This window comes from Aotus nancymaae, unplaced genomic scaffold, assembly GCF_030222135.1.
Source record: "Aotus nancymaae isolate 86718 unplaced genomic scaffold, 86718_ANA_hifiasm-v0.15.2.pri h1tg000089l, whole genome shotgun sequence".
NCBI classification, from domain to species: domain Eukaryota; kingdom Metazoa; phylum Chordata; class Mammalia; order Primates; family Aotidae; genus Aotus; species Aotus nancymaae.
The window spans coordinates 17,050,504-17,078,417 of NW_026988504.1; the positions used below are offsets into that span (position 1 = coordinate 17,050,504).

General features: G+C 44.6%; 1 protein-coding gene across 1 annotated transcript in view; it reads left to right on the plus strand.

Annotated features, from left to right (window-relative positions):
• PITPNC1 (phosphatidylinositol transfer protein cytoplasmic 1) overlaps window positions 1-27,914 on the plus strand; it is a 321,334-nt gene that overhangs the window by 132,193 nt on the left and 161,227 nt on the right. The window contains exon 2 of the mRNA XM_064369485.1: window positions 23,696-23,844. Coding sequence (XP_064225555.1) covers window positions 23,696-23,844 — 149 coding nt within the window. The remainder of the gene's footprint in view (window positions 1-23,695; window positions 23,845-27,914) is intronic.

The window sequence follows — 27,914 nt, forward strand, 5'->3', positions numbered from 1 at the left end:
GGCAACCATTGATAACTTTTGAAGAATATTTAAAGATATGAGAAATGCTGATAATATATTCAGTTAGAAAAAGCACATTTCAAAGTAATATATTCAGTATAATTTTCATCGTATCTAAAAAAAATTCAAAACCAGAATTCAAAACTAGGAAGAATATGCACCCAAATGTTAACGTTGTTTATTTCTGGATTAGTTTTTTAAAAAGTTTCCTTATTCTAATTTTTCTAGAATGAAAACAAATCGATGTTATAATCAGATGATATACGGTGGTGGTAGTTTTTTGTAATGACACAGACCTCCTCTTTAGGATTGCCAGAAATGGACACATTCATCCCACTTGAAGGATCCACTGTGACCTCTTAGAAAACATGGGATAGAAGCATGGCCTTGAAGGGAGAGTAAGATATTCATAGAGGAATACATAGAAAGAATGACTGACTCACTGAGCAGAGGAGCCACCGTGAGAACGTGTGCAGAACAGAGCAGGCGTGCAGCCAATAACCGGAGTGGGTAATGCCAGGACTAGGGTGGGTATGAGTCAAAGCCGAGTTCGGGAGAGCTGCAAAAACTTTGGAGAGGAGTTCGGATGTTGCTGTGTATGTTGGAGAAAATCATGAAAGGTTTTAGATTTGCAGTGAGAGAATCGTATCAGGATGAGATCTGTCTGCCCAGGCGTGGTGGCTCACACCTGTAATCCTAACACTTTGGGAGGTCGAGTTGGGTGGATCACTTCAGGTCAGGAGTTCAAGACCAACCTGGCCAACATGGCAAAACCCCGTCTCTACTAAATATACAAAAATTAGCCAGGTGTGGTGGCAGGCATCTATAAATCCCAGCTACTCAGAGGCTGAGGCAGAAGAACCGCTTGAGCTGGAAGATGGAGGTTTTAGTGAGCTGAGATTGCACTGCTGCTCCAGCCTGGGCGACAGAGCGAGACATGGTCTCAAAAAAAAAAAAACAACAAAAAACAGTAGACCTGTGTTACTGTGTTACTGAAGGCTGGGAGACCAGGGGCAGGAGAGCATTTGGGAGGCATGCTCCTGGTTTCGTCTTTGTCTGACTAGTCCTTCTCAGTGACCTTCCTGGGTTTTTCTTCCTTCCCTTACCTGTAAATTGTTGGTGTTCCTGGGTACTGTTCACCGCCCATCACTCCGTGCCTTCACTGACCATCTGAGTGCTATGGTCTTCCAACCCTCAGCTGCAACCTGGATCTCTTTCCTGGGCTCCAAGCCAGGATGTGTTTAAACATGTCCAGGCCACCTAGTTGTCCCCTAAATCCTAAACCTCACAGGAAGTTATTTTTTCCAAAGCCTGCTCCTCCTCTTTCTATATCTAATTCCTGAGCTTAATCTCCGTTCTCCCATCCTACCAGTTAAACGCAAGCCAGAAACCTGAATGTCCTCAAGAAATTTGTGAAGCTCTTACCAGAAAGGGTCCCCGCTCCAGACCCCAAGAGAAGGTTCTTGGATCTCACGCAAGAAAGAATTCAGGGCGAGTTCATAAAGTGAAAGCAAGTTTATTAAAAAAGTAGAGGAATAAAAGAATGGCCACTCCATAGACAGAGCAGCCTGGAGGGCTGCTGGTTGCCCAGTTTTATGGTTATTTCTTGATGATGTGCTAAACCAGGGATGGATTATTCATGGCTATTCTTTTAGACCCTGTAGGGTAACTTCCTGATGTTGCCATGGCATTTGTAAACTGTCATGGCTCTGGTGGGACTGTAGCAGTGAGGAAGACCAGAGGTCACTCTTGTCACCATCTTGGTTTTGGTGGGTTTTATCTGGATCCTTCGCTGCAACCTGTATCTTGCGCCGACCTTCTGTCTCATCCTGTGACTTAGAATGCCTTAACTGGGAGTGCAGCCCCGTGAGTCTCAGCCTCATTTTACCCAGCCCCTATTCAAGGTGGAGTTGCTCTGGTTCAAACACCTCTGACAATAAGACAAAAACCGTAGATTCCACTTAGATGAGGCATCTTGAAGAGGCAAATTCATAGAGCCAGAAGGTGGAATGGTGGTTGCCAGGGCCGGCAGGCAGGGGAAACAGGGCGCTGTTGCTTAAGAAGTGTAGAGTTTCAGTTTGTGGTGATGGAACGTTCTAGTGATAGCTGCACAACATTGTGGTTATACTTAATGCACTGAATTATACACTTAAAAATGGAAAAAATGGTAAATTTCATGTTGTGTCTATTTTACCACAATTTAAACATAAAAATAAATAAATAAAACCTGTTCGCTGGATTTGACTGAGTTTTTTCTCAGACTTATTTGACTGTGGTTCCCTCTGATCAAAAGAAAAAAAAATGCTTCAAAGTGTGACGTATATCACATCCTTTCCGTGTTAGAAAAACACACTTTGGGGAACATTCCCACATACTTGGGGGTGGGGAGGAAGAATGAAGTTCCTGAATGTATTAACTCAGAGGAATATTATTAGAAATGGTGGTTGAGTTTTTATTTAGGGGAATTTTGGGTCAATCCATCTTCTCTGTGCGGGCCTAATGACGTCATTTCTATGGGAGAATGTATTTGGAGCTTTGAAACACTTTAGCCTGAAAAGAAACGTCTAGAACACAGCCCGCTCAAATTGGAGACTGATTGCCTTCAATGAGTCTTAAGTACACAATCTGCTGCCTTTATGCAGAGGATTGGAAATTATAGGAGGTTCCTCCTTTAGGGAGGCTTCCAGTCAGTATCTCAGATGGCTAAGTGCTGAGACACTTGAAGCTGAGCACTGGAATTGGGTGAGTAAAGGGAAAGTGAATAGACAGCCTTGGGCAACACATTTGTCCTTCCTTCCTTCCCCCCAGGTCCTAGACTAATCTGGGTCTGAGGCAGGAGATTTAAGAGACTCAGCCCACAGCAGCTTCAATGCCTTTCACCTGTCTGCAGATCTGGGAATCAGCGCCCCCCCTTGGGCTTCTTCAGCCACTGTATGGCCCACTTTCAGGACACCCTGAACCTCTCTTGTCACTAATCCCTGCATCCAGAGTTGATGTGCGCACCCTTTTCCTTCTCTAAAGACCCCCATTTTTAGCAGCATTCCTGCCCCGTTTAGACCCCTGGGCTGGCTTTTGCTTTCCTTGCCTTTCTGAGTTCCTTCTTCAGAAGCCTCTCTAATACCTGAAGCCCTGAGCCACTCAAGAGGGCGCCCTTGTGCAGTGAGCAACCTGTGCAGCTGCTCTTGTGGATAAAGACTTCCGGATCCCATCCCTCAGTCTATCGGCCCCACTACCCAGGGATTGGAATCCTGCCTTGAAATTTCAGCATTAGGTCACCTCTTCCATGCCAGCTTATTATTTCTTCTACTTGAAAAGTACATGTTCCTTATAAAAACTTCAAACCTCATAGAAGTACCTTTCCCATAACTATCTCTTAGGTAACTGCCATTAACAATGGACAACATACTTTTAGAGATTTTTCTTTTTCTATTAATATACAAGTATGTTTTGCAGCTTACCTTTTTTTACGTAATTATGCATCTGGGGCATCTTTCCATCTTGGCAAGGAGATTTAATAGCTGTATTGTATTTCATTATTTGGATGTACCATGATTTATTTAACTGGTCCCATTGATGGACAATTGGAGTTTTTCCAGTTTTTTGTTACTGCATATGATGCAGACATGAATAATCTTAAGCATATAAATCTTTGCACAATTGCAAAAGGGTTTCTCGAGGATAAATTCCTAGGTAGAGTAGTTAGGTAAAATGGTAAGAACAACTTAAATTTTAATAGACGTTACAAAATCATCTTCCTAAAAGACTTAACCATTTTGCTCTTCCACCACAATGTGGACCCAGGTCGGTTCCCTTGACTTCATCAATACTAGCTAGCTTTTTTTTTTTTTCCTTTTTGAGACGGAATCTTGCTCTATCACCCAGGCTGGAGTGCAGTGATGCAATCTCAGCTCACTGCAACCTCCGCCTCCTGAGGTTCTCCTACCTCCGCCTCCTGAGTAGCTGGGATTACAGGCAATCACCACCACACCTGGCTAATTTTTGTATTTTTAGTAAAGATGAGGTTTCAGCATGTTGGCCAGGCTGGTCTCGAACTCCTGACCTCAAGTGATCCACCCACCTTGGCCTCCCAAAGCGCTCAGATTACAGGCGTGAGCCATTGCACCCAGGCTGGCTAGCTTTTTAAGTCTTTAATAATGTGATAGATGGAAAATGTTTTAGTTTACATTTTTAAAATTCGTTTTGCAGGTCCTCCCATTGCAAAACTCTAGGGTGATACTGATTACTTGGGGTTAAATATTTTCATATGTTAATTCCATTTGTATTTCTTCTGTGAATTTCTGCCTGGGCTAGCTGATGATGCACTTGAACTTCGCATTGCTGTTCTCTGCCTGCCAGGATGGAAAATCTATTCCTTCCCTTCAAACCTGCTCCTCCCTGCCCCAAGGCTAGAGAGTACCGCCCAGCTCAGAACTTGGGATGAAAAAGACCCATGTTAACTCCCAGCTGCTCCCAAGGTGACTAGTATGTCACCTTGGACAATTTACTTCACCTCTCTGGGTCCCAGTTTCCTCATACGAAAACTGGACTTGGGGGCCAGGTGTGGTGGCTCACGCCTGTAATCCCAGCACTTTGGGAGGCTGAGGCGGATGGATCACTTGAGGTCAGGAGTTCGAGACCAGCCTGACCAACCTGGTGAAACCCCCATCTCTACAAAATACAAAACAATTAGCTGGGCGTGGTGACAAGTAATCCCAGCTACTTGGGATGCTGAGGCAGGAAAATTGCTTGAGCCCAGGAGGCCAAGATTGCAATGAGCTGTGATCATGCCACTGCACTCCAGCCTGGGTGACAGAGTAAGACTCTGTGTCAAAAGAAAGAAAGAAAGAAAGCTGGACTTGGAGGCGGAAGATCAAAACCGGGAGGCTCTATCCTCTGTTCTCAGGCACCCTGAACTTCCTTTTAGCGTATTTACATTTTATTATCATTTTTTGTTTATATATCCATTTCCCTTACTAGAATCTAAGCTCCCTGATCACAAGGACTATATTATCCATCCTCACATCTTTGCTGCCCAGGATATAATGGTGTTCAATAAATATTTTCCAATGCATTTAATTTTTAAGAATTTTATTGACTCTTTTACCATAAGAAAAGCGGCATTCTAGGTGCTATGAGAATACAAAAAATATTTAAAATGTAGTTCATATCTTGTTGGGGAGATAAGCTTGTTCACTCGTTCATTGAGTTGTTCAATATATCTGGATTAGCTAAACTCCAGTCAGCTTGTCAGGCTCCAAAGAGAAAATATAAAGTCAAGTTGTGTACCCCACACTCAAGTGGCTTCCAGTGTAGTAGGGGAGACAGATATAAAATAAGCACAACATAATGGGATGCACGCAGTCATATAGAAATCATTTCTAATAATTATTAAAAATGTAAGGCCGGGTGCAGTGGCTCACACCTGTAATCCCAGCACTTAGGGAAGCCAAGGCAGGCGGATCGCCTGAGGTCAGGAGTTAGAGACCAGCCTGGCCAACATGGTGAAACCCCATCTCTACTAAAAATACAAAAATTAGCCGGGCATGGTCGGGGGTGGCTGTAATCCCAGCTACTTGGGAGGCTGAGGCAGGAGGATAGCTTGAACCTGGGAGGCAAAAGTGAGCTGAGATCGCACCACTGCACTCCAGCTTGGGTGGCAGAGGAAGACTGTATAAAAAAAAAAATACACACACACACACACACACACACACACACACAGCAGTGCATGACTTGGTAGTTGCCAAGTGGAAGTAAAGCTCACCTCTCAATGTGTTCTAGGAGTCACTAAGGGCGCAGGAAGAAGAGACTGCTGGAAGGCGGCTTCACAGTGAAATCAGTGAGTGGTCACATTGCGTATCAGTACAGCAAAGACCAAGAAGGCTTACAGGAAAAACTTGTTGAATTCTGTTTGACCTAATGTCACCCACATTTATTTAACTGTGAAGCTCTCTTCCTCCCACTGCTTGGCATCCTGTGGATCTAGCATTCTCTAAAATCATGATGGGAAATGCTGGTGTAGATACCATTTGTAATTAGATAGTGGCTCTTAACCTGTTTGGATCATGGACCTTTGAGAAATAGATGGTCAGAGGGGATTGTGCACCATTCCTGTGCTCTTCAAAGCCCACCCAAGACCCACCTCCATGATCAGGGAAAGCAAAGAAGGGAAAAAAGTCCCAGGTGATGGGGAGATGTCTGTAGGTCAAGACAGGAGAGGGTAGAAGATGATATGGAGCTTGCTCACTGCCAGACAGTTGACTGTGAGGGACAGATTGTGTGGGGAGAGGGGACATCAACTGTGAAAGACCTTAAATACTTGGAATACTTGGTGTAGAATTCACGGTTCTTTTTTTTTTGAGATGGGGTCTCACTCTGTTGCCCAGGCTGGAGTGCAGTGGCGCGATCTCATCTCACTGCAACCTCTGCCTTCCAGGTTCAAGCAATTCTTCCTGCCTCAGCCTCCCGAGTAGCCGGGATTACAGGCAGCCACCACCACACCCAGCTAATTTTTGTATTTTTTAGTAGAGATGGGGTTTCACCATGTTGGCCGGACTAGTCTTGAACTCCTGACCTCAGGTGATCTGTCTGCCTCGGCCTCCCAAAGTGCTGTTACAGGCATGAGCCACCATGCCTGGCCAAATTCACGGTTTTTGATAACTGATCAACTATAAAAGTCAAGGGAAGCCGGGTGCAGTAGCTCATGCCTGTAATCCCAGTCAAAGATGACTCTGCCAACAGACACTGGAGTCATAGTAGGATTATTTACAGAAATAAGGTCGTGGAGCTGAAACTTCAACACATGAAAACCTATGTTTTGATCATGTTGAAATGCCCCAATTTGCTTTTATTAACTACTGCACTCTCCCAACTGAAATTTCATTTTAAGAATTGAATTTGCCATCTAACCGGGCATCCTACCTTGAACGGTTAAAAATCAGATTTGTCTGATTTCTAATTTTAGAAGGAACCAGGCTGACCTTCATTCCGCTGTTGCTAACTGGAGCCCTGTTACCTGGGTGACTAGATTTACAATATGTCAGTATGCAAATACCATCTGCCCAAGAGGAGAGAGGAAGCAAGGCCTTCTTCCTCTAGGGGTTGTCAGTAGTTCTGGAAACGTCTTCCTCTGGGAATGGGGAGGAAGGCGTGCCGAAGAGAAGGAGAACAGGGAAGAAGACGTGGTGATTCGTTTCTAGAGCCTCTCCCTCATTCTCTTCCCACAGAGGAGTGTGTGGCTGCCTTATGGACAGTCCTTAATATATATCATTAGGATATAGACAGGAACTTAGATTGTATGTTTCTCCTGGTAGAGTGAGCAAAAGGGGTAGTATATATCACTTCAGGGAATCACAAAACACTTAGATTCAGATAGCTGGAATGGCTTAATGAAGACTTTGAATATACGATTCCTGCCTCCCCAAATGCCATTAGGAATCTAAATTTCCAACTGATAAGAGAGTGCGGGCTGGGCGTGGAGTTGGCCGCTTTTATTGGGTGAGCTTTGAAGAAGGGTGAAAAGAAGCAGATATTCCATCTCATTTTCCTACACTTCAGGTTGACTGGGCAAGCGGAAGGGATTTTTCTCCCACAGAATATCTATATTCAGCACTTGTCCTGAGTATTGTTTCAGGCAAGGGCTTGGAATCACATTTGGAAACATTCAAATCCAAAGGCAGGGACGTTCTGCTGTTCCTTTTCATGAAATTACTGTCACATCAGCTGTCAGCTGCAGGAATCTCTCCCACCCACACATTTTGTGAGTCCAAATTAGGTGGACTAATTAATTGTAATTTTTACTTTCAAGTCTCAAGGACTTTGATGGGCGGCTGTGCTTCCTTTCATGGCTGTGTGTAGGAATTCATGTAGGAGGGAGACCTTCTAGGAGCAGGACCGAGGGTCTCAGGCTCTTGGCTTCTAATTTTGTCCCCCCGGATTACTTCCCCTATGACCTCTCCTCTCTTTGCTCTCCTTGGCTCTGCTGTCTCTCATCTCTTTGGTAAAAAAGAACTCTTCTTAGCATCAACCTGAAACTGTCAGCAGCATGCAGGAGTGAGCAGTCCCTTTACTTACTGTGACGTTTTCATCCAGCTAGCCTTTTTATCATGTTAAGCAAGAGGCCAAGGAGATGAATGGCTGAGTGCATCCTGGAGCTGGACTGGCTGGGTTCAAATCCCAGCTCTGCTACTTCCTAGCTGGGTGACCTTGGGCAGGTGACTTCTGTACATCAGTTTCCTCATTTGTCAAATAGGGATTTAAAACACTACCTTCCTTATTTTGTTGTTGTGAGGATTAAACAGTATAAACATTTTAGAACTGTGCTGAACTTACAGAAGCCAGGACTCTGGGTGGCAACTTTTAAGATTACTTCTGTCATGCATCTGCAGGGGTCCTGGTGAGGTAGTGAAGTTTTGCTGTGAGCAAGTAGATTTCCAGAGTGTGCTTACAGGCAGTGACCTCCCCGTTCCTTCTTGCCATGCTAGTTTCTCTTTTGAGATGGAGTCTAGCTCCGTTGCCCAGGCTGGAGTGCAGTGGCGCCAATCTCTGCTCACTGCAGCCACCTCCCAGGTTCAAGCAATTCTCTCACTTCATCCTCCTGAGTAGCTGTGATTACAGGCACCCACTACCATGCCAAGCTAATTTTTGTATTTTTAGTAGAGATGGGGTTTTCACCATGTTGGCCAGGCTGGTCTTGAACTCCTGACCTCAGGTGATCTGTCCGCCTCAGCATCCCCAAGTGCTGAGATTACAGGCATGAGCCACTGTGCTTGGCCATGCTAGTTTCTACTGATGCACAGATCAAGGCTAATTTTCCATGTGGCACCCCCCGCCCCGCAACAACTGTACTGCATGCCGCTCTGTTCCTAACCCCTTGCACCCTTTCTGTCAATGCCATGTAATTAGCACATTTGGACATGGTATCTTGGCTTCTCATGCTGATTGTCTGTTCAGCTGTTTGTTGTCCTCGAAGAGTAATGAAAAGATGCCTCATGGCCAGAGAGCTACCCGTGATCATTGTTCAGTGGATGATGTGCCCAAGTTCATACGACAGTGACTTGGACAACCACACTTGTCCTTAGCTTACTCTTGGCTTTCAAAGTCACTTCTTTGGTTTTCTTATTCCTGTATTTAACTTAAAACTATCAAAAGAAAGTATGAGACGTTGCAGGTGGGAGTGTAAAACGGTGCAGCTGCTATGGAGGAAAGTCTAACAGTTCCTCAAAAGGTTAAACATGTTGTTACCATGTGACCCAGTAATTCCACATCCAAGAGAAATGAAAACGTACATCCTCAAAAGACTCACACACAAATGCTCATAGCAGCATTATTCATAATGGCCACAGGTGAAAACCACCGAAATGTCCATCACCTGATGAATGGATAAACAAAATGAGGTATATCCATAAAATGGAATATTATTTAGTAATGAAAAAGGAAGTACTGACTCATGCTAGACATGAATGAATCTTAAAAACACCTTAAATGAAAGGAGTCAGTGACAAAAGGCCAGGTATTGTATGATTCCACTGATGTGAATGTTCAGAATGGCCATGTCCCTAGAAACAGAAGGTCAATTAGTGGTTGCTGGGGCTGGGAGGAGAAGAGAATGGGGCATGATTGTTAGTCAGTTTGGAGTTTCTTTTGGAGATGATGAAAATGTTGTGGAATTAGATGGTGGTGGTGATTTCACAACCTTGTGAATATACTAAAAGCCACCGAATTGCATATTTTTAAAAAAAGTATGAGAATCATCTATATGATCAACTACAGAGTTTAAAGTCATCTTTAAGATTACTTTTTCAAGAGTAGCTGTCACCTAAAATAAATTAAAAAGTGACTTGATCTGCAAGGAAAACATGAAAAATGCAAATGATCAAGAATGGCTTTTTCACCCCAAATTGTTGAATATAAATTATATACATGCAACTCATAAGCTCTGTAGGATTCGGATGCCTTCTATGTTGAGATTCTATAATTTACTACATTCCTGGATGGGCCGTCAAAGTAATACTGAAAGCAGCTTCTATATCAGAAATAAAAGTGCTTTTTCAGGTCCTGCCTACCGCCACTCCTGGGTTCCCTAAGGTAATAATTCACAGCTACCTCTTTGTGGTGCCCTCACAAAGACTGATTTAACTGTTTGTAAAAGGTGTTTGGACCTTTTTGACATCAAAGAGATTTACTGAACTGAATTTATCTTGTGTTTACAACCAGAATATTTCCAGGGGACACCTTCCAGCCCCCTAAAAATTAACCATCTCAGCTTATCAGTGTTTCATCAGGAGCCTACTGATGGACTCTTCTGGTTTAATTAAATAATAGAGTTGAAATCTCTCCCAGGGCTGTCTCAGTACTTATTTGGAAGAAGGATGTGAAATGCCCAAGCACTGCCTAAAATGGGCTTTGCAAGAATAAATGATCCAAGAGAGAACCCAGAATTGACTTTAAAACATCCTGTAATCATGTCACACCTGTTAGGATGGCTGTTATCAAAAAAAAAAAAGAGAGAGAGAAAGTGATGATGGGCCAGCCATGGTGCCTCACACCTGTAATCCCAATGCTTTGGGAGGCTGAGGTGGGAGGATCAGTTGAGGCTAGGAGCTTAAGACCAGCCTGGGCAACATAGCAAGACCTGTCTCTACAATTTTTTTTTTTTTTTAATTAGCCAGGAGTAGTGCTGTATACCTATAGTCCCAGCTACTCCAGAGGCTAAAGTGGGAGGATTGCTTGAGCCCAGGAGGTTGAACCTGCAGTGAGCTGTGATCACACCACTGCACTGCAACCTGGGTGACAGAGCAAGAACCTTGCCCTAGAAGTATTTTTAAATGTAAAACAAGTGTTAGTGGGGACGTGGAGAATCAGAACCCTCGTACATTGCTAGTAGAGATGTAAAACTGTGGAAAACAGTTTGGTGGTTCCTCAAAAAGTTCAACATAGAATTACCATATGATTGAGCAATTCCACTTCTAGGTCTATACTCAAAATAATTAAAAGCAGAGACTCAGATACTTGTATACTCATGTTCACAGCAGCATTCTTTTTTTTTAATTTTTTGTTTTTATTTTTATAGACGGGGTTTCACCATGTTGGCCAGGCTGGTCTTGAACTCCTGACCTCAGGTGATCCGCCCACCTCAGCCTCCCAAAGTGCTGGGATTATAGACTGAAAGCAGCTTTAGATTTCAGGCGTGAGCCACTGTGCCCAGCATAAGCCACTGTTTCCAGCCAGACGATCAATTTTTAAAATGTAGCAATTCCTGGAAATGTACCAAACTTACTCTTTTCTCTGTCTTCACTGACTACCTCAGGAGAGCAGGAATGGACAGTCCTTTGCTTTCCTAGATCCATTATCTGCTTTTTTTTTTTTTTTTTTTTTTTTAACCAAGGAAGAAACACTCTTAGGCCACTATGGCCTAGAAATGAATGGTGGCTCCCTGCAACCAGCCACACACCCTCTCTGGCTACAAGTGCCATCCATGCCTGTGGAACCTGGGGCTTCTCCTAAGAGGGGTGAGCAAAGATGCCCGAACTTTCCACGTCTGAATCCACAGATATAATTTGGTTATAGCTCTCCCCCAGCCTTGCTAGGTAGTTACCAGAACCCTAAAACCACTTGCCAAGCCAGCTAGCAGTTAAGTAAGCAAAGGAGTCCAGTGACCCTCAAATATTACTGAGGTCTTGTTTGTCTAGTCATGAAGTACCTTGAATAACTCTTTCAAAACATTAAGAACTCCTGTTGTGCAATTGTTCCTGAAGCAGCAAGAGCTTCTCTTTGCATTCTCTTTACCCTCTGTTCTCAGAAGGTCTCAACGATGCTGAAACTAATTGCTGTCATTCCCGAATGATTTCTGCTTTTAATGCTACCAGCCATCTTCATAAAGGATTTCATAAAGGGTTGATGGGTGCATTAGGCTTCATAAACAAAGGGTTCTTTTCATTCTGGCAAGGCCTTGCTGCCTTGATAAGAGGATGGACCTCTCTGCTGGGAACACCTTCGGTTATGGGGCCAAGTTTACAGAGATGACAAAGCGGTCACAAGCGGATGGTGCAGGATACGTTTCCTGGGAAAGCTCTATCTCAATTTTCCCCCTTTCTGGTCTTGTGATTGACTGTGGGTTTATGTTCTGTAGTAAACACAAGAGCCTTGATTGCTTACTAAAGGTCAGACTTGTCAGCAAACCTCTCCATTAACTTGAGTTGCGATCGGTTTTACATTTCCTGGCAAATCGTCTGAGAGCTCTGATGAATGCATCGGGTTCCTTCAGTCTTCTGTCTTCAAGGCAGAAACACTCAAGAAACCCTCCCTCTTCGCCAGACACCAAGTGTGTCTTGTTTGCAGCTCTGCCTCCAGCGTCTACAGGGCTTGGCATACACGTGAAATGCATGTTATGAACGATGAATAAGAGCATACAGGACTCTTAAGAACCAAGACCGTCCCCACAGCCAACGTATAAAGAAATTCCATGTTCTGCCCCGGGACCCAACTGCCCTTGTGGTTTTGAGTTGAGTTCTGGCAGTTCCTGTCTTTGCTCTCTTACTCGTTCTTCATGGGCTCCCACTAATGGCTAATTTGCTCCGCTTGTCACTTATAAATACAAGGACATGACGCCAGTGCTTATAAAGCAACCTAAAAGTGCTGCATGTTATCATCTTGGCTTTTCAATTTATGAGTCAAATGAATTCTTAGGGCTAGAACATCACTCCTAAAAGCAAGTCGGTGTTGGAAGAAGCAGCAAAATGTTCATGCACTCTAACTTTGCATAGATCATGAAGAGTATTGTTACTCTTCTGTACTCAGCCAAGTAGATTGTTCTCCTCAATGGTCTAGTACACTTGAGGTAACCACAGGAATAGAGGTTGTACTGGCACCAGCACGAAACATAGCCTGAGTCCTTAACTTGGAGTTAAGTTGCTCTGTTTCTATTCAGTTCAGTCCAGAACTTAGGATGGGTTAAGCATCAGCATCCAGTACAGTTTATATTAGTTTGTCACAAAAGGAGGATTTTTTGAATTAAATGTTGATAACCCAGCTTCTTCTTAAATCTTTTCATCGGCTTTTTCATTCCCATGCCCTGGCATAATGACACAGGTATTACGTAAACAAGATACCTCCGAGGGCTGCTTATAAAGACTCAAGAGAAAAGATAAATATGTGATGATGCACTGATATCCTGAAATATGAGCTGCAGGTTTGTATTTTCTTTGTAGGATCGGATATTGGTTTTCATGGTTTATTGACCTGGCCGAGAGACGTCTGACAAATCACCCAAGAACTTTACACCTTTTTTTTTTTCTTTTTCAACCTTCCTGTCTACATGGAGAAATCTACACATTGAATCACAGAGCCGGGAAGACTGAAGGCTTAGCCAGTCATGTTCTTAGCCCTGGCAGAGCCCAAATCAGATCTAGCTGTTGAATGTAAAAATACATGCTGCTTTCCCAAAGGAAAAAGGAATTGGAATTGGTCTCACTGTAGTTACTCTCGGGCAGAGCTTTGGGAGAGGTAGACTGTGAATGTGATGTTCATGTTCATTCACGTGACGTTCATATTCATTCACGTGATGTTCATACTCATTGAGGAATGTACTCCCATTAAGACCAGATTAGAACACTTTTGGGTTCAGTTAATTACTCTTTCCTTTCTGCCCGGGTCTTTGTCTGCAACATGGAGCAGTCAGCACCTGGTTACTTGGGAGCATCACCAACAGGAATCCTCCAGAATGGTCATAGTAAAGACCTCTAGGGCTGGGCATGGTGACTCACACCTAGAATCCCAGCACTTTGGGAGGCTGAGGCAGACAGATCACCCGAGGTCAGGAGTTCAAGACTGGCCTGGCCAACACGGTGAAACCCTGTCCCTGCTAAAAATACAAAAATTAGCCGGGCTTGGTAGCACATGCATGTAGTCCCAGCTACTCACTGAGGCAGGAGAATTGCTTGAACCTAGGAGGTGGGGACTGCAGTGAGCTGAGATCATGCCACTGCACTCTAACCTGGGCAACAGAGTGAGACTCTGTACCCTGCCCCCGCAACACCAAAAAAAAAAAAAAAAAAGATATCTAGGCTTAGGACACAGCAAGCAAAGAACTGCCCTGGCATGGCAGGAGTCAGGGAATCTCATGTAATATTGTCTCTCAGGAGAGTCTTTTTATATTCCTGCTGTCTTCTAGGCTCAACACCTTTCAGGAAGTTTCTAAACCAAAGGGTCATCAAATAGAAATAATTTAATAAATTATTTCATGGTAAATTTTAAGATTTTTTATAATCATAAAATAATTATTAGTTACCTTGAGGCGTGAGCCATACTCACTGAAAAATGACATTTCCAGCCTTTAAAAAAATGTGATAAAATATACATATCATAAAATTTACCAAATCTTTTTTTTTTTTTTTTAATGGGGTCTTGCTTTATTGCCCAGGCTGGAGCACAGTGGCATAATCATAGCTCACTGCACTGCAGCCTGGAACTCCTGGGCTCAAACAATCATCCTGCCTCAGCCTCCCAAGTAGCTGGGACTACAGCTTGTACCACCATACCCAGCTTATTTTTTATTTTTTATTTTTTGTTTTCTGTAGAGACAGCATCTCCCTAAGTTGTCCAGGCTGGTCACCAACTCCTGGGCTCAAGCTCAGCCTCCCAACTCAGCTTCCCAAAGCACTGGGATTGCAGACATAAACTACCATTGTAACCAATTTTAAGTGTACATTTCAGTGACATTCAGTACATTCACATTGTTGCAAAACCATCATCACCATCTACCTCCAGAACCTTTCTTTCATCCTAAACGGAAACATTGTATCCTAAACACTCACTCTCCATTACCCCGCCTCTCCAGCCCCTGGCAGCTACCAGTCAACTTTCTGTCTCTGCGAACTTGACAGTTTTAGCTCCTCATCTAAGTGGAAGTTCTCAAGCTTTTTATAATACTTATGGGAAGCATTCAATCTGACTTGCCGTCTAATGAAATTTTTACAGAAGGAAAAGATTGTTTTGAGCAGATGGTCAAGTTTCCTTTGGTTTTGGCATTGTACAAGTGATGGCAGATGCCTCATTCTTTTATACTTTCTGGAAGCTGCGGCGTAACAGGGATATGAATGAAACAGATCTGCAAGTCACAGTCAGACATGTGGCCAAGGAGAAGGAAGTGGCAAGGGCAGTTGGTGTACAGTTTTATTATACAATTGACGAAGCATTTTAATTTGTAAGTTTTTTTTTTTTCTCACTTGATTCTCACCATGTCTTGTGAGGTATTCTATTAGTTCCATTTTAATGATAACAAACTGTGGCTCAGCTAAGTAAATCGTCTTAAGGTTACAAAGCAAGTCAAAGGCAGAATCGGGACACCGGCTTCACATTTTCATTTTTAAAACCCCAGTGCTTTCCATCATAGACCACTGTGAACAATTATCACCTCTCTGGAGGCCCAGGTAATAGCCAGTCCTCAGGAAGGGAGGGCTTCTCCAAATGCAACCCTAATTGCTAGTGTTCTACCTACCTCACCAGCTCAGAAATACATGGAAGTTTTTTTTTTTTTTTTTTTAAACGCAGTCTCACTCTGTGACCAGGCTGGAATGCCGTGGCGCGATCTCGGCTCACTGCAAAGGAGCTCCACCTCCCGGGTTCAGCGATTCTCCTGCCTCAGCCTTCCAAGTAGCTGGGACTACAAGCGCGCTACCACACCCAGCTAATTTTGGGGCTTCACTGTATTGGCCAGGATGGTCTGGATCTCTTGACCTTGTGATCCACTGCCTCGGCCTCGGCCTCCCAAAGTGCTGGGATTACAGGCATGAGCCACCCATGCCTGACCACATGGAAACTCTTAACCTCCCTCAGAGGTCTGACCAGCCAGCCTCCAGGGTCTTGGTGAAGTCCTGGTGGGGTATCATAGCTCCACTCTGAATCTAAGTTGGTCTAGATTACAGTCTATTCTGGCACTGTCCATTAGGAATATGTAAGCCACAAATGAGAAGCACACATGTAATTTTAAATTTTCTAATAGTCACATTTTTTAAAGTGTGTAAAAAGAAACATATAGGCCAGCTCGAAGCAGCTCACACCTATAATCCCAGAACTTCATGAGGCTGAGGCGGGAGGATGGCTTGAGGCCAGGTATTTGAGACCAGCCTAGGTAACATAGCAAGACTCCATCTCTACAGAAAAAATACAAAGCTTAGCTGGACATGGTGGTGGCTGCCTGTAGTCCCAGGGACTCAAGAGGCTGAGGTGGAAGGATCGCTTGAGCCCTGGAGTTCAAGGCTGCGATGAGCTACAGTCATACCACTGCGTTCCAGCATAGATGACAGAGCAAAAGACTGTCTCTAAAAAATAAAAGAGAAAAAAAGAAGTTTGGATAACAGAGTGAGACCCCATCTCTAAAAAAAGAAAAAAAAAAGCAAGTGAAGTTAAATATATATTTTAGTTAACCCAGTATATCGAAAATATGAGCAATTTCAATCAATATAAAATTATTAATAAACTATTTTGCTTTTTTTGTAGTAAGTCTTCCAAATCTAGTGTGCATTTTAGACTTAAAAGCACTCCCAAGTCAGATGCTAAATTTTCATTGGCAGTACTATTGATCTTTATTTAGATTTCATAAAATTCCCAGTTGAAAAAGTAGATTCACATACCCAAAGTGTTTCAAACATATATGAAGGTTTTCTAAGAACTGAATCAAGCACCAGTCTTAAATTTAAATTAATTAAAATGAGCCAGATGCAGTGACTCATGCCTGTAATCCCAGTGCTTTGGGAGGCAGGCAGATCACAAGGTCAGCAGATTGAGACCATTCTGGCCAACATGGTGAAACCCCATTTCTACTAAAATACAAAAAATTAGCTGGGCATGGTGGCACGCATCTGTAGTCCCAGCTACTTGGGAGGCGGCCGAGGCAGAAGAATCACTTGAACTCGGGAGGCAGAGGTTGCAGTGAGCTGAGATTGCATCACTGCACTCCAGCCTGACCACAGAGCATACTCTGTTTTGAAATTAACTAATTAATTAAAATGAAAGAAAATTTAAAATGTAGTCCCTCTATTCAATGGACCACATTTCACATGCTCAGTAGCCACACATAGCTTTGATTCTGGGCAGAGCAGATCTAGATGAATAGCTGGGGGTGGCCCAGACTAGACCTAGCTGTAGAATAGAACAAAGGTCTGCAAACTTTTTTCTGTAAAGGGCCAGAGAGTAAATATTTTCAGCCTTGGGGGTTACAGAGTCTCTCAAAGTACTCAGCTCTGCTGTTGTAACGTGAAAGCGCATAGAATGAATGAGCATAGCTGTGTTCCAATAAAACTTTATTTACAAAGCAGGCATCAGCCCGCATGCTTTGCCAACCCTTAGACTAGATCATTTGTCCCAGTGCCTTAGCTGTGCTGTGGGATTACCAGAAAAACAGACAGTTCTCGGCTCTAGCTTTCTGAGATGAGGTCGTCAGAATCTGGACTCATTGGATCTCCTTCCCTGTGTGTAATTAGAATTTTGACACCACTCGGCGTGAAGCAACGACGGGCCTGAGTCCTGTGTAGTAATTTATCCTTCAGGTGCTCTCTGCAGTGGATGGTCTGTGCCTCCCAAAGCAATTGCTTCCCTGTGCTCTGAGGTCCATGTGTTGACAGGGAGAAAGCTGGAAGAAACGCTTCAACAAAAGCGTTAATGGTGATGTAAAGAATGTAGGAAACTCCCAAGAAAGCCAAATGATACCACTCTCTGCTTTTCCATCTATCTACACAGCCCATATGAGGCAGGAATCGCGCATTTCACAGCTGGGTAAATATGTGATTTCACGTTAAATCAGAGGGACAGGTGTCTCTCTGTGCTTGTTAGGTGATGTGGCATCCGCCCATTTTGATGGTAAAGGGCAAAGTAAATATAAATTCTGTTTCCTGACCTGGGGCCTTGGGGTCCCCAGGCAGGGAATAACTCCACCCAATTTAGGAATCTACATTGCAAAGCTGCGGTTCCTGCTGTTCACATTGTGATGTTTGGAAATGGTATTGGGACTAATGGAGGGAAAGAAAGAGGACAGGAAGGGAGGAGATAGAGATTGGTTGGCAGGAAGATGACACCCACTTGGTGCTTTAGGGTGGGGGGTTATGGGAGGCTGGCTTTGCAGAAACTCTGAGACTCAGCAGCTGGGGAAGTGTTAAGTGAAAATCAGTCATAGCTTAGAGTTCTGCTGACCCTAACACTTTGGATGCAGTCTTTCTTCAGGCATGAATGATGCTGAAGGTATTGCTGGCACTCATCTGATAATCCCTTACAGTACGCAAGTTTTGGCTTGGGGTTGCCTTTTTAAAAAATCAAGGTTCAAGGCCAGGTGTGGTGGCTCATGCCCATAATCCTAGCACTTTTCGAGGCTGAGGCGGGAGGATCACCACCTGAGGTCAGGAGTTCGAGACCAGCCTGGCCAACCTGGTGAAACCCCGTTTCTACTAAAAAAAGAAAAAAGAAAAAAAATTAGCCAGGCGTGGTTGTGTGTGCCTGTAATCCCAGCTACTCATCAGATTGAGGCAGGAGAATTGCTTGAACCTGGGAGGCAGAGGTTGCAGTGGGCCAAGTTTGCACCATTGCCCTCCACCTGGGTGACAGAGTGAGACTCCATTTCAAAACAAACAAACAAAAAAGGTTAAATGATTTGATGAGGCCCCATGTGAAAGTTTGCAAAAGTTCAAACTAATGAAACTGCTGGCTTCTTCAGCACGTTATGCAACCCTGCCTTTTCTCAAATTTTGCAGCTCTATCAAGTGTACGGCACGGTGTGGGGGGAAAGATCTGGATCCCATGATGTCTTTTGACTGTGGAGGTAATTATTTGGAGTAGCTGTTCTGATGATAACTCACATGGAGGTTCAGCCTGCAGCATGGAACTGTCTCTACTCATGATTGCCTATAATGATGATTACCCAAACTCTGGAATTATAACAATAGATGTTACAAAGTTAGAGCATAATTGCTCTACCATTCCTTACATGTGCGCAGATTAAACAACTTTGATCTTTCAATCAGAGTTTTGTTACTCATCTTCTGCAATAGCAAAGGTCAGAGGCAGTAGCTTTCTGCCACCTCCCTCCCCACTTTTTAATCATAGTAAGGCTTAGATTTTTAAAGCATTTCACTTGGTAAAGAAATAAGGGTTGAAGTTGGGTGGAATAGAATGAGCAGAGGCCTATAGGGGGTCAGAATCCCAGTTCCGACATCTAGAAGCTCCACAACATGGAGAGAGTCTTTAACCTTTCTGTGACTCAGCTTCCTCGTCTGTCAGTACCCACTTGGCTGAATCATTGAGAGATTAGAAATGAATATAAACTGAGCTCACACCTGTAATCTCAGCACTTTGGGAGGCCAAAGTGGGAGAATTGCTTAAGGCCAGGAGTTTGAAACCAACCTTGGCAACATAATGAGACCCTGTCTGTACAAAAGAAAAAATATAAAAATTAACTGGGTGTGGTGGCACACCCCTGTAGTCCCAGCTCCTCGGGGGTCTGATGCAGGAGAATCGCTTGAGCCCATGAACTTGAGGCTGAGGTGAGCCAGGATCATGCCACTGAACTCTAGCCTGGGTGACAGAGTAAGGCCCTGTTGCTTCAATTAATTATTTATTTATTTAGAGATGGAGTCTCACTCTCTTGGAGTGAGTAGTGAGTGCAGGCTGGAGTACAGTGGCGTGATCTCAGCTCACTGCAACCTCCACCTCCTGGGTTCAAGTGAGTCTCCTGACTCAGCCTCCCAATTAGCTGGAATTACAGACACCCGCCACTACATCCTGCTAATTTTTGTATTTTTAGTAGAGACAGGGTTTTGCCATGTTGGTGAGGCTGGTCTTGAACTTCTGACCTCAGGTGATCCACCTGCCTTGGCCTCCCAAAGAGCTGGGATTACAGGCTTGATCCACCACACCTAGCCAGACCCTGTCTCTTTTAAAATAAAGACAAAAGAAATATAAAGCGGCCGGGCGCGGTGGCTCAAGCCTGTAATCCCAGCACTTTGGGAGGCCGAGGCGGGTGGATCACGAGGTCAAGAGATCGAGACCATCCTGGTCAACATGGTGAAACCCCGTCTCTACTAATACAAAAAATTAGCTGGGCACGGTGGCGCGTGCCTGTAATCCCAGCTACTCAGGAGGCTGAGGCAGGAGAATTGCCTGAACCCAGGAGGCGGAGGTTGCGATGAGCCGAAATCGCGCCATTGCACTCCAGCCTGGGTATCAAGAGCGAAACTCCGTCTCAAAAAAAAAAAAATAAAAAAAAATAAAAAAATAAAAAATAAAAAATAAAAAAAAAAAAGAAATATAAAGCACTTAATTAGTGCCTTGCACTAATAGGCAATCAATAAATCCATGCTATATCATCATTATGATCATTAATTCTGTGATCAATTCCCAGGCTTTGGAGGCTTTAAAATCTTTCTATGTCTTTGGATGTTGCAGCTTTTATTCAGCATACAAGTTTGTTTGGAGCTGGTGGTCAGGGATATGCTATTTTCACTAAGTTAGGGATGGAACTTTGTAAGAAATCAGCATAAAGGAGGAAAAAAGAAACAGGCCTCCTAAAGACAGAACATTTACTGCTGAGCAAGTGTGATGGCTTCCTTCACCATGTTCTGCTGCAGTGGTTCTCAGCATTTATGTGCATTTCAGAAAGATTCCCACTCTCCTGTCCCCAGAGCCTGAATGGGGAAGGTTTGGAACAACCTCAGATTCAGCATTTTTAGGAGCGTCTATGGAGATTTTGAAACAGGTGGTTCAAGGACTCTCTGTCTCTTCTCCCTCCCTCAAATCAGAAACTGCTACTTGTGTCTGCGAGTGAATATGAGATTTGAAAACAACAAAACCACTGCTCCTGAAATGGCCCAGTTCCCATGGCCACGACCAGCAAAGTGGGCCTGATTTTCTTAGGAGGGGAAGAAGTGACGGCTGCAGAGCCCTTGACCATCTCGGTGTCTGGGCTCAAGTGTCCCGCCACCCCCAGCGTCTGCGGGTCACCCCCAGACTGACGCCATCTCAGTGAGCTAATGCCAGTGTCTGCCCTGCGCCGGCTCATTTAATAACCACTGGAATGATCAATGAGGCCGAAGGCTTGGTCCTCCACCGGCTGCCGTGAATCAGCTGCTCGGCCATTCCCATCTCCGCCGAGCAGGAAGCACTAGAGCTGAGCCCAGCCAGGGCTGACTTGCGTCTGGCTAATGGCTTTTCTGCGTCATGCATTGACCTTGGTTCCATACGTTTTTCATATGTGAGTGGGTTGGAGCATCTGTAGATGTCCAGTGGTGGAAGTAGCTCTTCTGCCAAGCCCCTCACTGAGGTCCTGGGCTGAACTTTGGTTTAGGGGTGTCTGCTTCCGAAGCAGAATCAGCGCTTTTGTTTAAATTGAGGTGAAATTCACGTAACATAAAATCAACCATGTTAAAGGGAACAGTCGGTGGCATCTAGTGCACTCACAATGTCATGCAAACCACCTCTATCCAAAACACTTCTATCGCCCCAGAAAGAACCTCTGTACCTGTTACATTAGTTTACTACGGCTGCTGTAACAAAGTGCCGCAGACTGGGTGGCTTCAACAACAGAAATTTTGGGCCAGGAGCAGTTGCTCATGCCTGTAATCCCAGCACTTTGAGAGGCTGAAGCGGGTGAATTGCTTGAGCCCAGGAGTTCAAGACCAGCCTGGGCAACATGGCGAGACCCTGTCTCTACAAAAAATAGCAAAATTAGCTGGGCGTGGTGGTGTGTACCTGTAGTCACAGCTGCTTGAGAGGCTGAAATGAGAAGATGTCTTGAGCCTGGGAGGCGGAGGTTATAGTGCTCCGAGATCACATCACTGCACTCCAGCCTGTGTGATAAGGGTGAGACCCTGTCTCAAACAAATGAAAAAACAGGATTTCTTTTTTTTTTTTTGAGACAGAGTTTTGCTCTGTTGCCCAGGTTGAAGTGCAGTGGCACGATCTTGGCTCACTGCAACCTCTGTCTCCCGGTTTAAGCAATTCCCTGCCTCAGCCTCCTGAGTAGCTGAGATTACAGGCACACGCCACCATGCCCGGCTTATTTTTGTATTTTTGGTAGAGACAGGGTTTCACCATCTTGGCCAGGCTTGTCTTGAACTCCTGACCTCGTGATCCACCTGCCTCAGCCTCCCAAAGTGCTGGGATTACAGGCATGAGCCACCATGCCCAGCTGGGATTTCATCTTTAAATTTTCTTTTTCCTTTTCCTGATCTTATCCCCAGTGCTTTCCACTTCTCGGGAGCACAGGTGTGCACACACAGACACGTGCACACATATGCTCACATTAAAAGCGTTTTCATGTGACCATTCGGGAGCGGGGTATGGCACAGATAGGAGGCACAGGCCTTTGAGAAGACCTAGACAGAATTGCTTCCATTGTCATGGTTACTGGGCTCGGTCCCTAGGGCTGTCTGCAGACCAGAGCCTTTCCGCGCTTCTTCACACTCCCATCCCTGCTCCTGCCGTGGAATGAGAGAGACCTTCGGGCACATGTGTTTTCTCAGCTGTGAAACTGACTGCACTGTTGACTTGTACATTTCATCTGCCCCCTTAATTTAAGATCTATTTCTGTCTGTTACGCAGGCAGACAGAGGACCTGCATCCCTGCAGGTTCTTGGGGAATAACCCCGAGTCCTCATTCATTTGTTGCAGACTCAGGCCCCACTCCCCCATCCCAGAGGCGTCCATGGTAATGACCCCATGTCTGTCTGTAGGAAGGATGGCAGCAGGGTTGCACTGTCCTGCGTCCTGACTCTGAGCAGAGTTGTCCCTTATGCAAAAGTTGTTTCGTCCCCTCCTTCCTCTCTCTCTCTCTTTTTCATCAAATTCATTTTGCCACTTTGAAAGTCCACTGGGGGAAGAAATACCTGCTGACCCTAGGGTTTTCAGAGAGGCAGGAAGGCAGATGGAACAGTTCATACGGGAAAAAAGGATAGAAAATGTTCATGCTGTATGTGGCTCCATATGATTTTAGGGTAAGACAGGTGGCTTTTGGAGCCTTGGACTGGAAGGCTCCACACTTTTCATGGAATTGGATGAAAAGGAGTTAAAGGTACTATAGGTGATCCTCGGCAAGGAGCGGCCTTCAGGGGCTCAGATTCTGAGCCTTGGCTCCACGCATGGTGGGGTCTGGGCCTCTGGAGCTTTGAAAAGCTTCCAAGTGATTCTAATATCCAGCCACCTTTGAGAACCATTGTTCTAGGGAACAGAGGCTTCCAGGAGAGTTGAGCATTTTGAGAGAGTGGGGATAGAAGAAATAGGTGATATCTAATCCTCCGTGTTCAGCAATGCCACTAATCAGGCAGAAAGCAGGGACAAAAATCACATGCCCTTGGCTGTCTTGGGCCAAGCCAGCAGGACTTTAGCTCCGTTTAGCCCTGTATCCTGCAAAGGGAGACTCCAGGGTCCCCCTTCCCAAGGTTTGGTCGGCTGCCAAACCTTACAGGCTGCCAGCCACCCCGGCGAGCATTTGCCAAGGTGATGTAAAATATTCACGGGAACATGCCGTCTCGACAATCTACTCACAACTGGTTCTCTCCCTGGCTCCCGAGGAAAAGTAACATTAGGCCCATGTGGCTGCTTTCTCTTCTCAGCAGAAGGTGCTGATGTTATTAGTGGCTTGCCAAGCTGTGGTTGGAGGGGGATGTCAGGGGCACACCGTGGGGCTGACCTTTCTGTCTCTGACTCTGTTTTGTAGTACAAAATCGGACAACTGTACATGATCAGCAAACACAGCCATGAACAGAGTGACCGGGGAGAAGGGGTGGAGGTCGTCCAGAATGAGCCCTTCGAGGACCCTCACCATGGCAATGGGCAGTTCACCGAGAAGCGGGTGTATCTCAACAGGTGAGTCATGGCAGCCTGCGTTCTACACAGGAGCCCCTCCCACCTGACCCCATGGCGTGATAGAGGTGGAGGCATTGGGTGTCTGGGATGAAAAGATCACTTGGAAAGTCACTACGTCCACCCTCTACGCCCACCAATCTCATTGCTTTTGAAAACAGAATCTGCCTGGGCAAGGTAACCCATGCTGGTAATCCCAATGTTTTTGGGAGGCCAAGTGGGGAGGATAGCTTGAGGCCAGGAGTTAGAGGCTGCAGTGAGCTATACTCACACTACTGCACTCCAGCCTGGGGTGACAGAGCAAGACCCAGACTCTAAAAAATATTAATACATAAATAAACAAAACAGAATCTCCTCACCCCTACCCACAACTTGCATTCTGCAAAAATAGTCCTTAACTGCATTTCCATTAGGAGGAGCTTTCAGCTCATCTTTCCCACCCCTTTGATGACACATTATGATGAAATGTGATCTTAAGAATTCAAGAGCCTGGAAGGTGGAGGCCGCAGTGAGCCATGATCATGCCACTGCTCTCCAGCCTAGGCAACAGAGTGAGACCCTGTCTTGAAAAAAAAAAGAATGAAAGGACCTTGTCTCATCCCTTGGTTCAGTGTTAGCTGAAGGAAAGAGACGGCGCTGCCTATATGCTGTAGACAGGTAAGTGCTGGAGGAGGCAGTGCGTCTTTGGGTCTCTCTTGGGTGTCCAGAAAGGGAATGACAAAACAAACAGTCACCTGTGACCTAAGTGGTAATGCATCGGTTAAGATAGCTCCCACTTCTCAAGGGGACCCACCCCTCCCAAGGTAGAGGTTGTCACTCTCCTTTTGGAAGGGAAACACATCGAGGATGATAAAACAGCACTAATCAAGCCTGCCATTTCTGCTTTGCAAAATATATTCTTTAATCCCTCGCTATTTTCTTTTTCTTTTTCTTTTTTTTTAAGACAGAGTCTCACTCTGTCACCCAGGCTGGAGTGCAGTAGCGTGATCTCCACTCACTGCAACCTCTGCCTCCTGGGTTCAAGTGATTCTCCTGCCTCGGCCTCCCGAGTAGCTGGGATTACAGGTGCCTCCCACCACTCCCAGCTAATTTTTGTATTTTTAGTAGAGATGGGGATTCCACTATGTTGGCGAGGCTGGTCTTAAACTCCTGACCTCAAGTGATCCGCCTGCCTCAGCCTCCCAAAGTGCTGGGATTACAGGCGTGAGCCACCGCGCCTGGACTTTCTTGCTACTTTCTTGTCATGAGTGGCATAATGGATTATTAGGGCTTGTCTGATCTCCTCCCCACCTTATACTCCTATCCAGCCCATTTCTTCCATTCAGTTCTTTTCTGGATCAGAATATTTGTGGTTAGATGCCATATGAAATATATTTTATTGGCTGAGTGTGGTGGCTCATGCCTGTAATCCCAGCACTTTGGGAGGCTGAGCGTGGTAGGTCAGGAGTTCAAAACCAGCCTGAGTAACATGGCAAAACCCTATCTCTACTAAAAATACAAAAATTAGCCAGTCATGTGATATACACCTATAGCCCCAGCTACTTGGGAGGCTGAAGTGGGAGAATTGCTTGAGCCTAGGAGGTTGAGAGCTGCAGTGAGCTGAGATCATGCCACTGTACTCCAGCTTGGGCAACAGAGTGAGACCCTGTCTAAAAAAAAAAAAAAGAAATACATATGATACATATATATTTATAAATATATAATATAAAAAATGTATTTTGTGTATCTATATATATTTTTTGAGATGGAGTCTCACTCTGTCACCCAGGCTGGAGTGCAGTGGCACAATCTTGGCTCACTGCAACCTCCACCTCCTGGGTTCAAGCAATTCTTCTGCCTCAACTTCCTGAGTAGCTGAAATTACATACAAGCGCCCACTGCCACACTCGGCTAATTTCTGTATTCTTTTAGTAAAGATGAGGTTTCACCATGTTGGCCAGGCTGGTCTCGAACTCCTGACCTCAGATGATCTGCCTGCCTCTGCCTCCCAAAGTGCTGGGATTATAGGCATGAGCCACTGTCCTTGGCCAAAGAAATATCTTATTGAGATTAACTATCTGTTCCAGCAAATAAGTCTTACGTCAGCCATTTCATGAATACTTTTACCCCTACCTGTGGCCTCTCCAATTGGCCCGTGTGTGATTATCCAGAAAGTACTTCCAATACCCTAGCTGGGCAGTGCCCCAGTTTATTCACAGACACTAGTGACTGTCCATTCTCAGGGCCTCAGACATGGTCAGATGGCTCTGAGAGGAACCATATTTAGATCCCACCATTCTCACCGTGGCCCCACTTCCTAGCACCTTGAATTGGACTATTCCTTCTTGATGGGAGACTTTGGTTCCTGTCACTAGGGTGGGTATAAGTCTCCCAGACCCGTGTCCTGACAGTGAAGGGCATGAGCCGATTAAACTGATGTTTTAATTTGCCCAGAGATGCAGTACCGGGGAATTCCTGAGTCACGATGAAATGCAAATGAGACTGATCCCATTCATCTATTAGTAGCTGTGAATTCCCAGGCTTTGGAACCAGTTCAGTGTCCAGCCAGTTGTTGATTTGCAGGGGCAGCTGGGCTCTGGGTCTGGCCTGGGTATGGCTTCTTTACAGAGACAGGTTTCTCAATGTGCTGCTTTGGCATTCTTAGTGTGGAGGGTGTAAATCAAATACTGAGCCAGTTTCTCCTCAGGGATCACCTCTGCAGAGCAGAGAAGTGAGGGAGAGGCAGGGAAATAGAAACCTATGGAAAATTCCGTTTCTTGGCATCTAGTTGTATTCTCCCAAGTTATTACCTGGGGAATGTTCCCTATGTATGAAAATCAGAATTTTAGGAACTTTGTAAGTTATACTGAAACAAAATAAGAAGCATCCAGCTATCCCTGTCATGTCTGTTTTATCATATCATATGTATATTGTGTTTATTTTAAAGGAGAGTGATAAATATTCGTAAGAGGGAAATTTATTATAAATAGATGTGGACTTCCAGTAATAGTAAGTAAAAAGATTAATGGGGACACTCCACCACTTCCCCTGACAAACACAGGATAATATATAACTGTGTAAAGAAGCTGAGCTCAAAACAAAGAAAGGGAACTCCTCCGAGACTAGAAATACAGAGGCAAACTGAAGCTAGAGTGGAAAGCAGACCCGCTAATGCTAAGGAACGCAGGGACGTCAGAACAGAATGTCGATTCTGACATCTAGGGACCGGGCATGTTATGCCCACGAGGAACAGGAATCAGGGCCTCACGCCCACATAAATGGAAAGTTGGAACTGAGAATCAGGCATACAGATAATTTTTGACAATCAAGAGCTGAGAGAGTTTACTAACTCAGACCCATATTGAAAGAACTACTAAAGGATGTGCTATAAGAAAGAGGAAACTAAGCCTAGGAAGAAGGAGCGGGGAGTTCTAGAAGTAATAATAAATGAAGAAATTAATAAACAACTAGGTGAATCTTTGAATGGATGTAGGATTTTTTAAAAAGGTAATAAGAAAATAACACAGAATATGGGAGAGCAATAATTATAGTAAAAAGCACTCTAAGGTGCTAATATTGTTTAAGAATTAGAGAAAGATGTTGAATAATTTTAGATTTTCTCTTCTTTCTTTCTTTCTTTTTTTTAACTTGAGACAGCCAGGTCTGTTGCCCAGGCTGGAGTGCAGTGGGGCAATCTCAGCTCACTGCAACCACCACCTCCTGGACTCAAGCGATTCTCGTGCCTCAGCCTCCCAAGTAGCTGGGACTACTGTGTGCACCACCACAATGCCCAACTAATTTTTGTATTTTTAGTAGAGAGAGAGTTTTGCCACGTTGGCCAGGCTGGTCTTGAACTCCTGACTTCAAATGATTCACCTTGGCCTTGGCCTCCCAAAGTGCTGGGATTATAGGTGTGAGCCACTGTAACTGGCCTAATTTTAGATTTTCTAAGACAAGTATGCATAGTCAAAATATAAAGGTAATCTCTGAAGGGTAGTAAAACAATCCATAACCTCCTAGAGAAAACTTGATCAATCCACCAAAGGCAGGGGAACAAAAAAGAGAAGCCTACAGAAAGCATGATCATAGAAAGC